Source organism: Nannobrachium achirus, assembly GCF_963921795.1.
Source record: "Nannobrachium achirus genome assembly, chromosome: 15".
In the NCBI taxonomy this organism is placed as follows: Eukaryota; Metazoa; Chordata; class Actinopteri; order Myctophiformes; family Myctophidae; genus Nannobrachium; species Nannobrachium achirus.
The window spans coordinates 33,042,493-33,058,288 of NC_137822.1; the positions used below are offsets into that span (position 1 = coordinate 33,042,493).

Sequence of the window (15,796 nt, forward strand, 5' to 3'; positions counted from 1 at the left end):
AAAGACAGAGATGTCACTGTAAAGAGACAGGTTCTCTGTCTGCCGTCTCCCCTCTGCTCTGTCAACATTATGGGTAACCCATTCAAGTGGCAATTAAATGTGACATGCATAATTTATTTAGAAATCAAGAAGATATGTTGACCATTCAAGGGGCAATTAAATGTGACACGCATCATTTATTTAGAAATCAAGAAGATATGTTGATAACAAAGCCGGTCCATACATTTGGACACATTTTATTTAAATCAATATAGTCTTCAGTTCATGTAGGATTATTTTAATATTAAGCTAACCACAGTTGAATTACAATGACTTTCTATGGTCTGGCTTGCAGTACACCGTTCTCCCTTACCCGAAGTGGGGCCGCTGTCACAATTGTGGGCGTGAATTTGTAGGAACCTGTGTGTATCTATGGCCATTGCAAAATGCATGTTTGACCCCCAGAACAACTCCATCTTTCAAACATGGCAGCCATGTTTGTTTACATATGAAGAAAACATTATGGCCTCTATCTCCTGAAAGCCTGAACATATTTCCAGAAAGCTGTGAACGGCGTGCACACGGTGGTGCATGATCTGTGCACGATTCGTGCACCATTGTGCGCGCTAGTTTTTTAACCCTTTGTACCCTTTTGGTGGCAGAGAAAAGCGTAAGATAAAAAAAGAAAAAAAGGCAATATTCATGTCTGTGAAACTGACCCACAAAGTGAGCTTTGATTAACAAGATAGGTATTACCTTTACCTTGTGGGGGTAGTTGAAAGGGTCTGGTCCCTCCCAGAGACAACCTGCGACAAACTGGGGTTGTGGTGACTCCTTGACTATAGGGAGGGGAAGGCCCGGTTCTTACAAAGCCCAAAGAGCCTCCACTGCTGCAGCGGCGCACTGGTGTTGACTGCCTATAAAGAGATAAAACACAAGGCACCAACTCAGTAAAATGACCCTGGACAAAAACAAGGAGGTAACACTGCATACAATTCAAAGTATGGTACGTGACTGATTTTACAAGACAGGGTTAAAAATGTAAATAATAATTATTTGTTGGTGCATCCGAACATAATGTCTATACAGACCGTGGAGATTCATCCGATTTAGGAGAATGGAGGTTCTGCTCAATGCGCTGGTAGTTCTGGACCTGAGTGGGAACTGGGATAGGTACAGACTGACCATAGTTGCCATAGCTACCACCACAGTTGCTGGCTGAGGCCTCACTGGGTCTACCAAAGAGAGAGAGAAGGACAGAAACAGAGTGGACAGAGATCAAGACTTCAGAATGAGATATTAAACCTGCACACACACACACTAAGATTTTAGCCAAGATTTGTCCATAAACACATTTACAAGATCATAATCTTCTATCTTCAGGGTTGTTAAGAGTGCAGACCTGTCACCGACAGTCATTTAACTTTGAGATGATCAGACTCTTTAACTAGTCTGGGATTAACTCTAGCAAGAATATCAGATTTGATCAGGTTTGATTTGATCTCAAGTCGTCTTGGCTCCTGTAGTGCATGTCACCTAAGGGATAATGCACTGTGAGAAAGTCAGTCATAAGAACATAAACACTAGTAAGACACCCGAGGGTGGAATGCGACCTCAGGGTGACATGCAACCTCGCCCTAAAGGGCGAGGTCGCGCCAATTCTTGACAATCTGGCCAACCACAGCGTTTCTCTGACGATTCTAGTTGTTGTCATTCTGGGGGGAGTTTGTTCATGTTTTTGTGAGGGTATCAACCCTAGGAGACACGGGGAGAACACGCAAACTCCACACAGAAAGGCCCTATCGCTCACACCCTAGGTTGGGTTGGCGATAGGGCCTTTCTGTGTGGAGTTTGCCTAAACATGGAGATGTGGTACAGAAGGACTCATATATGGGCATAAAAAGTATGTCATGTGACATCACTTCCTGTACAGACAGTCAGACAGACAGCCATTGACTCCGACCTAACAATGGCTACTGTCTATGACGGTAGTCCCATATGACATGATGTACTAGACTATCTCCATATATAGTGTTATCCACATCTCCATGTTTAGGCCAAACAGATTCGCTCCATTTCTCAATGTATAGGTCCAAATGCCCAACGTTCTTAACACAGCCGCCCCCATATTTACTTTAAAGAATATGTTAAATTCTAAGTACGTTTCGAGTACCGGTTTGATACAAGAGCGAATAAGCACTACACTTCTGGAATCATGTGCGTCGACTTAAAGTTGGATCCAGGCCTAATACTGTCAACGTGTTCTCCACATCTCCATGTTTAGGCCAAACAGATTCGCTCCATTTCTCCATGTATAGGTCCAAATGCCCAACGTTGAGCTTGACAACGAAACGTTTTTAACACAGACGCCCCCATATTTACATATATATATAAAAAGTATGTCATGTGACAGACAGTCAGACAGACAGCCATTGACTCCGGCCTAACAATGGCTACTTTCTATGACGGTAGTCCCATATGACATGATGGACTGGACTATCTCCATATATAGTGTTATCCACATTTCGTGTAGCCGCCCTGTACAGGAAGTGATGTCACAACTTGCTGACATCACACTGACATCACAGAGGATACGGAAGGACGGTCACGAGGATACGGAAGGTCACTCAAGCGACATGGTTCTTCAGAGTATATGCGACCTTCGGTCGCAATAACAGGGGAATGCATGCCAGCCCCAAGTTTAAACTTTTTAGTTTCAACTGTTGATTTAATTGGACTCTGAATCTGCGACAAAAGCTACAAAACGCCCACAATGCTGCCGAGTCTCCATTAAAGTGTTTGTTGCTCAAGTCGCAATGCATAAAATGAAAAGGTTAGGCTTAAATGGCACAGGGAACTGGTTAATGACAAATGTTTCTTCCTTTTACAGAACAGAGCAGGAATTGTGGGGAGAGAGAAGGGGAGTGGAATGGTGTTGGAAAAACATCAGATTGACTTCACTGCATCATTGGATCTCTGACAAAAGAGCTCAACTGTTTTTGTAGCACGTCACCCAGTGACAAGTGTCAGAGTCACAGTTTGTAGCTTCTAGTCGCTGGCTTCCATTGAAAATTATTCAAACAATTATTAAATCATTTCAAGTTGCTCCGTCGCCGCTCATTTAAACGCATGATTAGAGTGTATAAAGTGTACCCAAACACTCTGTATATGGTTGTGTACACTGTGCTGCTGTTACCTGAGAGGATTAGAAGAGCCACTGAAGGAAGGGGAGTGTGGAGGCGTCTTGACTTGGCTACACAGTCCAGCAGAGGCCAGTAGAGAGCTGATAATGGAGAGAAATGGCAAAGGAGATGAGTTTTCAGAGCTTTGTTGACCAGCTTTGTTGTGTGGATAAAATAATATGATCCATATTCCCACATACAAATGTTTGGTTGCTGACCGTACAGTCTCTCTCCAGTTATCTTTCTTTGTAATTATGTTGTATAGATTTATTTCACATTTACTTGACATCACTTTAAAACAGTCGTTCCCAAACCTTTTAGCTCGAGACCCAAAAGAGAAATTAGACATTTGCCCGGGACCCAAACTAGTGAAAACAGCAGATCGACAAGCTCACAATGCGTCTTACGGGGGGAATTTTACTACCAAATCACTTACCCGCTATTCATCAGGCTGTCCTGCAGCGCTTTACTCTCACAGGTCAGTTCACCTGCTGCAAACCAATGGAAACAATTCACTTTAAAAACAGTAAAAAGAGACATGTCTAAACGTCAGAAAAGCCATGTACACTATCGTTTCAATGGATCCCCAGCTTCTGTCATTCTTGCTGTAATAATACACATACTAATGATCACAAGGTATATTAATCAATGAATTAAGTCTGATGTCTAAGCTCTTCAGGAATTTGAAAGCCTATGGTCCAGTACAGCAAGGCCTTCTGAACTTCAGTCTTAGCCTTTAAGGTCCAATCAGAGGGTGATTAAAAACTGAAAATGTCTCTTACTAGTGCCGTTTCCAGCTGCACAAACTGTAATAATACTACAGGTGTGTTTAATAGATACTAAGGAATGGTCCAAAAATGAAAAAATGCTAAATAATAGGACCATTAAGGCATCAAGTCAAAACGAACAACAATTCCATTTGACACTGATGCATACGGCTGCAGGCAGCGTTTGGTTTGAAATAAGACTCTTACTGGGGAAGTGGGCAGGCACCATGACAAAGTCATCTGTGTCGCAAGAGGATGAGTTCTTGCTGCTCCCAGCGCCGCCACTGGAGTCCTTCAAGACGAAACCCGTTGCCTCCTGGGTGGGGGAGGGCAGCGCCTTGGCACGCAGCTGCTGAACCTCAGCCAGGGACTGCTGCAGGAGGAAAGGATGACGCGTGGACAGAGGGTGAGAGAGAGAAAGAGTGAGAGAAAGTGAAAGAAAGAAAGAAAGAAAGAAAGAAAGAAAGAAAATTCAGTGACTTTGATGCCTGACATCTATTTTGTTACGGCAATTACGATTAAACATTATGCTTTGACCTGTTGCTTCTAATCACATTATTGTGATAACACTGAGGCCCCTTACAGTCATAGGTTATGAGCTACTGACTAGACGCACATTCGCACAAGTACATGCAAGCAACCCCACACATACACACACACACACACACACACGTAACGTACATTCATCATTCACAGTCAAATCTGGGGTGTTGTATTAACTCAGACAGTTCAAATAACACCACAGATAATACACACAGTCGTTAGACCACAAAGGTAAACAAACCGGCGGTGAGGCCAGGTGGGAGGTGGAGGAGCTGCTACAAGAACTGGCTGATGCAGAGCTTGGGAAGCACGTCATCGTTACAGTGGGAGTTGCTGTAGGTCAGAGAACACAGAGGCAGGCACATGTGCACATGCACACACTCCAATTATTGCTCATCTTTGGACTATTACACAGGTAAATAAAAGGCACTCAATACTCAATATGAAGTCATCTTAAAGTCCCTTAAACTGCAAACCAATACCACCTATAAACCTTGTGACCTGAAAAGGCAAAACATTAAATACACGTCATGGTTAAATAGATCAAGCGTCATGCACACATCACGCTGGTTTTAACAAGGCAAAGCCAACTCGCAAATTTCACTTCACTCATTGTGGTCTGGCAAGTCTCGACAGACATTTCGCTGTTGCTGGTTTGGGCAAAGGCCAAAACCATTGGATCAGCCTTCTAAGTTTCACTGGATAACTTTACTCTTTGCCAGTGGTAGATGGATTTTCACACCATTTGGTTGGCAGCATTCTGTCACAAATGTTACCCATTCTACCCCCAAACAGATGGTGACCTTCCAGATATACAATATATTGAAACATTTGGATTATCATCAGAAATTTCTAATGTGAATTGTTGCATGCAGGCAATTATAATATGGCTAAGTTGTAGGTGTTTTCTGAAACACATCTCTAGCCTTTTCCAACAAATCTGACCAATGTGTTAGATAGTTTGACTCACCCTTTTTCATGGACGAGCTGGCTTCCAGGAAAGGATGACTAAAGAACTCATCTGGAAAGATGAAAAAAAAAAACTTAATTTAATGATAAATGGTGCCATTCCAATTCCAGCAGTATGCTTGTCTTACAGAATGTGCAATATGGCTCATTAATATGTTCATAGGCAGGGGGTGTATGTATGCAAATATCACAATCACAAGTACATTTGGGAACTAAAACATTCTGAAGCTTGACTAATAAAGACTAAGACATGTACAGTAGCAGGAGATGAGAATAAGCAGAGTAAGCATGAACTCTAGACAACAAACAACAAGGTAAATAGTAACACATACAGTAAGTAGAGTGCAGAGAGAACAACGTTGTGCCAGCAAAGAAACTTGAATAGCAGGTAAACAATGAACCTTGCAGCGGTCTAAACAACATGCCATCTAAGTACCTGTAACATTCTTCTTAACATTACAACAAGTCTAAGCAATATCATTTTTACCAGGTGTGCAGGCGTTGCACAAAGCTTATCATTCATTCACAAAACTGTACCTTATTTGTATACTGCTTGCTCCAGATTCATGCTTGCATATCCCCTTCAACACACTCTAGAACTCTTTTCTAGAAACCACACCCATCTTTTAGGAATTTAAATATATTTCTGTGTTGCACTCGCTGTAGTTACTCCAGTCCAGACAAGACTTACAGGTTAACCACTTCCGTCGTATGACAAACAGACGATCTACAAGCTCACAACGTGTTGCATCTCGAGTCACAAGCTTGTAAGTAAGTCATTTTGAAAAATTAAAAGTAATTAAAAAGTTTAAAAAAATGTAAAGTTTTGGCCCCTCACCGAAGTCCATGCGGTCCTTGTGGTTTCTTTGCAGCAGTCCCAACAGCAGATGTCTCAAGTGGAACGACGTTTCTCGGGGGATGCTGGAGACGAGCACAAACAAAGATTTGATACATGTTCCTCTACATACGTGTAGCCTACTGTACTAGTGTGTGAAACATACTGCAAAATGTAGCAGCAGAGTAAGGTGATAGCCTTGATAGCATCAACTAGTCTTAACAGAAGAATCACATTGAAATGATTGATACTGTACTTACTTGGGGCTGAGATTCTTATTTTTCTCATAGAAAAGCCGAAGGTCCTGGGGACTGCTGGCCTGCAGAAGAGACACAGATAATGTGCATGAGAACTGATTGTGTTTTTGTGTGCGTTGTTCCGAGTCTGTGAATGTTTCTTTTACGTTTTTAAGTTATACATTAAATAGATGGGGGTTTTTTTTGGTTACCACCGCGCTCTGACTTTCTCTGGTGCGGTATCTTCTTAGATCATCAACATTTATATAGGCAATGGGTCGTGCACAGTGGCAAGCGTTAGTTTTCTCTTTACATTAAAAGTAACTGTTTCGTCTCTCCAGCCTATATACATGTATATGTATAGTTTGATAGACTGAAGAAGCTGTAAAGATACAGTAAAGAAAACAAACTCTTGCCACTGTGTGCGACTCATTGCCCATATAAGTTATACATTATACATTGTCTTACAATTATGGAAGTGCACAGAGAAGACATTATATTATGCAAGCAGGCATTAAAGGACAACTTTGTTTTTTTACAACAAGGGTTCATATTTTAGATTGTAATTAGAGAAAAAAAAAAGTGAGTGTTAAAATGTTTTCATTTGCTTCGTTCTATTGTTTTATCGCGTTTACCGTGCTAAAATGTGGGGCATGCGCACGCATGGGGGCACGTAAGTGGATAAATATGTATTTTTAGACACAATAAGCCAGTAGTTTCTTTATTACTATTTACAGTAACACTTCTAGCCCCCATAAGTCACATCCAACCATGAAAGGTTGCGTTGTGTCTTGGGAATGGGCTTATTCTGTAAAATGACATATTTAGCCACTTGTACGCATGCCCCAAACCACTGAAATAAGAATCTATAAAACATTAGAAAGAAGTAAATTAAATAATTTTATCACTCATCTTTTATATTCTTTAATTACAATCTAAAATATGAACCCTTGTTGTAAAAAACTAAAGTTGTCCTTTAAATAAAGGCTTTCGTGCAGTGCGTGACACTTGAGCTTTAAAGGGAGACCGTGGGCACCCATCTAGGTATCTACTGTAGGCAATCCCCTAGAATAGTTTGTTAAAATAACATATTGAAAGGTTGAATAAATGATCGTCTGGCTACACAAGACTATAATTCAAGTAACTTAAAGTAATGTTTCATAGTTGTCATATAAGCAGAGATAAACAGATCATGTGAACTCTCACATGATCTCAGAACAGTCAGTGTGTACATCAGAGACAGACAGTTTCAAAAGAATGCTGCCGAGCCAGGCGAAAAGCATTGCATGCCAGCTAAACACTGCAAAGTCCTGCATTCCAAGACACAACGCATAGTAATACATTTATTTTAGTGCTGTCCAACGATTAATCACATGATTTGTGTAGTTAATCCCATAATAAAAACATGTTTTATTGGCTCAAACTTGAATAATAAACTGAAAAGCAGTGCATTGTGTTGTATAGGGAGCAGGATGCATCCAAATGTATTATTTATTATACTATAATAAATAAATATACTATACTAGTATTATCAAAACCTATGGCTGGACCACAATGGAGTCATTTCAATGAATATACTATATATATTTGTCACAACAGTACGACCTGTTATTTATACTATATTTTTGCTATGTCAATTACATCAAACGACAATGTATGAAGAATTCTCATTTGAAATGACAGATAGAGGAAATGGTGACACCAATGCCATCAATAGTGTTTGTTTTTGTCCTCCAATTTGCTTACTTTTCCCCCACAGTGGCTGATATCTCATTTTGGAATTAACATTTCAAACACTTTTTCTCTCAGCAAGGTTTACTGTCTCACAAATCATGCTTTCCACACACACACACACACACACACACACACACACACACACACACACACACACACACACACACACACACACACACACAATTCATAGAGCCAGCCATGCATGTAATGCAACGTTAACATAACTTGCTGTTGGCATAAATTAGCTGATTAACTGAGTTAGCCATGGAACACAACTAGATCTATTCCAGGACAGTCTATGCCGGCACTGGCAGTAGTATGAAGTATTATTGATGACATCAGGTACCCCATGAGGATTTACGGTTTTATCTATATTTGTGTCCCTTTTATGCCCATGTATAGAGATCTCTGTGTGTGTCTCTCTTTCTGCCTGCATCCGTTTTACGCTCATATATGGAGCCTTACACACCTGGAGGCGGGTATCAAAATAACACACAGTATGACTTTTGCAACTTTTGCACGCACCCATAATCTATATCACAATGTGGTGCTCACCTGAAAGGGCGCCTTCCCAGTCAGACACTGAAATACAATGGTTCCGATACTCCACAGGTCAGCTTTTGCATCATAGTTCTGTGACATAATGACTTCAGGGGCCTGCATGGAAAAGAAACCCTTCTTTCAGTTTTATGTCAGGAAGTTTTCATGATTCTGTGATAAACAATGATAATAAACAATGATTCTTTATTGTTTATCTTCTGAGCAGGGCAAAAAAACTATCAAGAAAATAAAACAAGTATAGTTTTTCAAGGTGTTTTTTTCTGTAATATAGAGGGTATCCTTGTGACATCATCATCATACCCAGACGTTATGCGGCTACGCCTACTGAGTGGATCACGATGTATGGCCTTGCGGCCCATACATACATCCAAACAAAAAAGTCCTATTTGATTGCAATAAACAACCTTAAACAACATTAAACTCACTTTGACATTCACTTTGCCACTCACTTTATGCATGCACCCTCTACAGCAGGGGTGCCCACACATTTTTGACATTAGATCTACTTTTAAAGTTACTAGCTCAACATGATCTACCCATCAAAAAGGTTTTAGCCGAGGGCCTGAGGGAGGCTTTGGAATAGCAGCACTGGCGTTATATTTTAGACAAACACACTTACTGTAAGGGGGAAATAAATGGGAAATACTGGGGGGAATGTCTTCATCCCATTCTGTATGGAAGTGGTAGGTTTTGGGGTTCTTTGTAATGCTACTGACTCTTGAACAAAGTATTGCATTGGAGGTTTGCCTACTTTAGAAGCCATGAAGTAGAAGCCATGAAGGGAGCTGACAGGCCCTTCTTGATGTCATATTGGCATATTCTTTTTATATTTTAATTATATATTTTTAGAGGCATGTCATTTGGTCTACCTGCACACCCTTGGTGATCTACTGGTAGATCACCATCTACCTTTTGGGCACCTCTGCTCTACAGTCTATAGCTAATGCATCATGGTGTCTGAAATTGTGATCAAACTGTAAGAAAAGCTAATGGTGCTCACCATGTACATGGGCGACCCACATAGCGTTGCTGCCATCATGTTATTCTGAAGATACCTGGCAAAGCCAAAGTCAGCTGAAGAGAGGCATGGGACGGGTGGGAGAAAACGAGATGAAAGAAATTGATTGAATACTTTAATGATTTTTAGAGGTACAGTCAGTTAAAAACACACCAAATGGATGACACTCCTAAATTAAGGAAGTCTCAGTGTGAGAGAAAGAGAGAGAGAGTATTAAAATCATTTGCTTATGTTTTCCATGAGAAAGAGGACACACCCATGCTCTCATATAGATAATAGATTAATCAACATTTCCATGACTTTTCTGTGTGAGGTCTATGAACTCATTATAGTGGATGAAAATAGAAGGACCAAACAAAGTGCAGTCCAGGAGTTGTAGTGGCTATATAGTATACCTGATATCAATATTAGCGTATGAGTGGCATTTTATCCGCGAAGAATCCACAGATATGTCTGTGACCGACAAGACTGCTGTGCTGAATCTACTGACTATTAAAGCATTTAATTTACTATGACAGAGTAGCCTTACACACCTAAAAAACATACCTTAACCGGGTAACTTAAAGCCGGGAAAGCAAGATCTACAAGCGCTTTGCACTTTGTGTTGCACTGCGAGCTTGTACATCTGCTATTTTTGAACATTTTTGAAAATGTTTTAAAATTTGAGAACTACCGTACTGGTTTAGAAGACATGTGTGGAATCGGCCTCAGGTCTTATATTATGTACGTACGGCAAGGCAAGTTTATAAAACACACTTGAACAACCTAGCCAATTCAAAGTGCTTTACCTAAACATTAAGTGTTAAGATTAAGATTATTAAATTACAGTTACTAAAACACACATCCTATCCTCTGATAACTGAACCGTGAGCTTCTTCATTCTTCTGTGTGCATGTAGAGTTGTGTGTGGGGTCAGGTTTCAGCAGAGGCATGAGGCTTATAACACCCTGCTGTGATCATGACTGATGCATGCCACAGTCTTCCCATCCATTAGGCCAGCCAATTCCCACCGTGGAAAAATATAAAAGCAGTACACACATTAGTCCACTTACAAACAGCTCTCTGTGCTTCTCTCTCTACACTTCAACTTCAGGTTTTTGTAACTCAGAGACAGTGTACAAATGTAACCAAATGGACCCGTTACTAGTGTCCATTTGCAGACCTCAAGAGTTAAATGATCACTGAGGATTTTACCATTTGTGAATGTCTTGCAATTAAATGGTTCTGGCACAGGATTTAGGGAAATACACTTGTTCTATGCTCACATGTAGAAAATAAAATACCACAGGTGATACTGATAAACTTGGGAGGGGTCTCCTGGCCGTTGTAGGAAATATCCCCTTCTGTACTACACTATGACATCCTGAGTGTTCATTTAACTCTAAGCATGTAGAAAAGGTACATTTATTTATGCTCTAAGGTTAAATAAACACTCAGTATTTTACCGGTTTAATGGTTCAACTGTTCCTTTGGAAAGACTGAGCTACACTGAGAATGACAAAAGTCCATATAGAATTATTTGGGATTCAATCTTACACACTGGCACCGCAGTGGCCAATATATTTTTGTTGAGCGCGTATTTGTATTCTTTGTTATTTCCCCTTTTGACTACTATCATATAAACCTGACACCACCACAACAAATGAAATACCCGCTTAATGTTTTGGATACCCATGTATTTGTAGTATTGTGACCTAAACTTTTGTAAAATTAATTAAAAATTAAAAAAGAGAAAGGAGCGCATCTGTTTGGCTGTACCAAAAATCCCTAACAAGGTGCTCTTTGGTACAACTGGCTGACAAGCGTCGGTTATGTTATGTTATGTTTTATTTATTTGATATGGACATCACAATCACATTGGACGAACCAGATGCATTGATATAAGTGATTTTAGCACAAGTACTAATTCTCATCACCTGTCCACAGGAGGCTTTTCTATTTTACAATAGTCAAATCTAACACCCAATCAAGTACAATAAACGTTAATACTAATCTAAAACCCAATCAAGTACAAAAACAATAATACTAATCTAAATCTCCAGTAAGAACTAACATACCACAATCTGACCCTTCAGCTTGTGGGACATGCCAATATTCAAGGGTGTCCTCTCATGCACGAGCGCAGACATGCACGCACGCACACACGCACGTACATACAGTACCTATCTTGATGCAGGTGTTGGCCGAATGAGACTTGCGACCCGGGGGGTAGGACAGCAGGATGTTCTGTGGTTTAAGGTCTCTGTGGATGATGCCTTTGGCATGTAGGACTTTCATGGCCCCTGCAATCTGTTGTAGGAAAACCCGAATGGTGTCCTCACTCAGGGTGCCTTTGGCTGCAGAAGAACGGTAGGGGGGGGGCATAATATTAATACGCAGTTCAAATGATTCCTGAACAGTGATTGACCCATTTAGGCCTAGAATTATTGAATGCTTTAACCAGTGAAAAATAGCAGATATACAAGCTCACAGCGCTGCGAGCTTGTAGATCTGCTATTTTTGAAAAAGTCGTGAAAATGTGTGCAAATCCTTGAATATATGGATTTTCAAAGCGAACGTGTGTAACTCAAATTTTGCTTCTGAGGGGTCCCTGGAACTAAATATTTTGAGATGGGTGTCCGTGGCCAAATACATATCATTTTGGGGGTCCTTCACATGAAAAAGTTTGAGAACCACTGACACAGCAGTCTCTCAAGAACAGACTAACTGAGCTCCATTTAAGTGAAAAGGACCTTTTCTTTGACGATGGCTGGCCAGATTGCTAACATAGAAACATAGGTTTTTTTTTAAAAAGATCTTAGAAGGATTCAAAAGACACTTATAGAATCGCGTCAAAATTCTAATTTTCACGATAAAAAAAAAAAATAGCAGATCTACAAGCTCGCAGCGCGGCACTCGGTGCCGCGCTGTGAGCTTGTATATCTGCTATTTTTCGATAGTTAACATTCATACATAGGTTGAGGTATGACAAGCTGATAGGACAGTTGACAGTTTAACATTCTGCCCAACTTAATTTTACTTTTATTTAATTGCATGTTTAAATCCACTGTATGCAAAGGGGATCAGATGTTTACTTTTACTTTCCTTTCTGTACAGTAAGTCTGGACTCAAATAAATCTAAAAAAAACAAGCTGAGTCATTTTGTTTCTATATATATTTCACTATGACTCAGAGGAAAAAATGTGTGAACTTCAGCTGAACTTTTAACTTTTTCTCCTCCTGCTGCTGTTCTCTCACACCCCCCAACCCCATCCTTTCTCTGCTTCCTTCCTTCCAAAAATCTCCTTTATGCAGAGGAGGTGCAGTACGGTACGGTGTAGCTTAAAGCCTGATTCAAGGCCCATTCCCACTGGGCCAGATAACAGATAAAAAAAATCTCTTTCTCCAGATATCTTTCCATTCAAGTGGATGGTAGATACAGATAAAAAAAACATATCTATCACAGATAAAAAGAATATCTGTGATAAGATATTTCTTTTATCTGTATCGACCATATACTTGAATGGAAAAAATATCTGGAGAAAGAGATTTTTTTATCTGTTATCTGGCCCAGTGGGAATGGGCCTTCATACATGTATGATGTTGATCCATGCCAAAAATAGTCGATCTACAACAAGCTCAAAACATGTCGCGCTGTGTTCTTTTCACCACGGAACACACCGTCTTATGATGGAGTAATGATAACGCCCTTGGGGGTGTAGAGAGGCCGTCTGGTAATTAGACGGTCACCGGCTCACCTCCTGGCCCACCCATGTCTATTACGTGTCCCAGAGCAATATAGTTAACCTGTAACAGCCTCCCTCCCCTCCCCTCGAGCACTCATCATGACCACCTAAGCCAGGGTTTCCCAATAGGCGGCCCGCGGGCCATTTGCGGCCCGCAGGGGGCTACTGTCTGGCCCACACCAACCCCAGTAATAATGGTGGTATAAGAGCAGCAACAACACTAGTATATCGTCGTTGTCGGGTGGAAATCTCGTATCTCCAAATGTGTACGTTCTTTCGCAAATCATACAAGGCAGTCGCACAAAAGTTGTGAAAACAGCAGATCTACAAGCACACAACGCCTCGCGGTGCGAGGCGTTGTGTGCTTATAGATCGGCTGTTTTCACTAGTTTAAATAATTTTTAAAATGATAAATGCAAAACGAATGGTTTTGGACATACAACATTTTCACCCGACAACGACGATATCTGAACTGTCGCAGTCGCTGGAGTAGCGGGAACGCCGCCGTTGCCCCCTGCAATGTTGTGGCCCTCGGCTTGGTACCCTAGACATAATTCGGCCCTTGGGGAAAACTAATTGGAGAACCCTGACCTAAGCAGTCATCAGCTGGATAGAGCTGAAACAGTATTTCCTTAAAAACAAATAAAGGCCCATCGGGTGATGCAGTGGTAAAGTAGCTGCCCACCACCGCAGAGTCTAGGGGTTTGAATCCACCGCGATGCATCCGGCTATAAAATAGGTATTTCCATTCATAGCAACACCACACTTTCTTTTCTCAAAGTGAGCTTTTTACAGCAATAGGAGGCAGTAGGCTCACAGCTAATTGAAAACTACCTGAGCTGTTAATAATGAACAGTTTTACAGCCGGAAACTTGTCTGTAAAGGAGGAAATCTGGGAGCTGGGTCTCCTTGTTATGCACAACAAACGTGTGAATGCCAATTTCAGGGTAAGGAAGGAAAAGCTACAGTATGCGAGGCAGAATGGCACGTAGACTGCAGTAAGCCCAAATTCTCACCACGTCCTGCATGGTTAGAGGCTTGAAGCCCACGCCCTCATTAGACATAGTTAAATCATTCCATTCCCTTTCATCTACTGGAACATCCTGGCTGCCATGTCCAATCATTCACTTTCATGTACTGAAGACGTCCAGTTTACTTCAGGGGAAAAAAGAAACGTACGGCTGCAACGCCGTCATGCTGTGATTCCGTCTTAAAGACTATAAATGACTCTCTGGATATCAATGCGTTCAACTCTCAAATCCCCCCTGAGCAGCTTTTCATTTTGAAGGATATTTAAAATGATGGTCATTGCACCCCATGTCTTGAACAATTTCCCACTGATTTTGAGAGCTAGTTGAATACTAGTTTGGACAATTGTCCAGGTCTCATGGCAGAGTGTCTGCAGTCGCATCTTGTCTCATCGCCCCTTTGGCCTGCAAGCATGACATCTCAATATATCTATCACTTAAAGAGTCTGTTTGACAGCCAGCGTTGTCATTCTGATAAATTGTTCCACTTACAGTGTAAATAGTCAGCCAGGTCTCCACCATTGCAGTACTACAATTAGAGAGAGAGAGAAAGAGGGAGATGGAGAGACAGAGATACATGAAAAGGAATACATTTAGCAAACAATAGCTCTGCCAGTGAGGCTAATAATAATGCAGTAAGGCTGTATAACTGAAGCAACACAAGGCCTTGCGTTATCTGACAATAGCCTCCGTCTGAAGTGACTAATACATGACGCAGATCAAAGGATCGTAGCTTTTTGTTGCTTTCGTTTTTTCATCTCCAGAGCATTAATATGAATTAATTATTTTGAACACTGAGGACTGGGTGGTGCTTTGATAGCAGACCCCAACCCTCATTTCCTTTTCAAGTAAGGTAGATGGTAAGAAACAAAAGGAACATATAGAAAACAAATTAGATGTTTCTATTCTCATGGCTAATCCCTGATTCTTGAATAACACATTTTACTTCTAGGTTAGTTAACGCCCCCAATCTGGGAGTTTGTGAGCTGAATATATTCGTCCATTCATAGACTTGGAGCAAGCCATTAGTCCAACCATTATCGTTAGCCAGTGCCATCTGGTGTAAAGTAGGCCTACATACTTTTACATATTTCCGTTCATATCTTTAATTACCCTTCCTAACTTTATATGGAAACACATGGAACAAAGTCGTAATTCCTCTTTTCTTCGTCTGGAGAAAAACGTATTAAAGTTCCACTTTATGCCAAGTAGAGTCTTA

The 15,796-nt window shown here is 40.9% G+C and overlaps 1 protein-coding gene across 4 annotated transcripts in view; it reads right to left on the reverse strand.

Annotated features, from left to right (window-relative positions):
* Window positions 1-15,796, reverse strand: part of ulk1b (unc-51 like autophagy activating kinase 1) — a 43,198-nt gene that overhangs the window by 13,337 nt on the left and 14,065 nt on the right. For 2 of the 4 annotated variants that reach the window (XM_080743322.1, XM_080743324.1), the window contains exons 5-17: window positions 15,070-15,106; window positions 11,987-12,160; window positions 9,807-9,880; window positions 8,801-8,902; window positions 6,536-6,594; window positions 6,279-6,361; window positions 5,442-5,492; window positions 4,713-4,804; window positions 4,136-4,301; window positions 3,598-3,652; window positions 3,176-3,262; window positions 1,071-1,214; window positions 736-896 (exon numbers count right to left, since the gene is read on the reverse strand). In XM_080743322.1, the coding sequence (XP_080599448.1) occupies window positions 736-896; window positions 1,071-1,214; window positions 3,176-3,262; window positions 3,598-3,652; window positions 4,136-4,301; window positions 4,713-4,804; window positions 5,442-5,492; window positions 6,279-6,361; window positions 6,536-6,594; window positions 8,801-8,902; window positions 9,807-9,880; window positions 11,987-12,160; window positions 15,070-15,106 (1,285 nt within the window). The remainder of the gene's footprint in view (window positions 1-735; window positions 897-1,070; window positions 1,215-3,175; window positions 3,263-3,597; window positions 3,653-4,135; window positions 4,302-4,712; window positions 4,805-5,441; window positions 5,493-6,278; window positions 6,362-6,535; window positions 6,595-8,800; window positions 8,903-9,806; window positions 9,881-11,986; window positions 12,161-15,069; window positions 15,107-15,796) is intronic. The other 2 variants (XM_080743325.1, XM_080743323.1) reach the window with 1 other exon arrangement.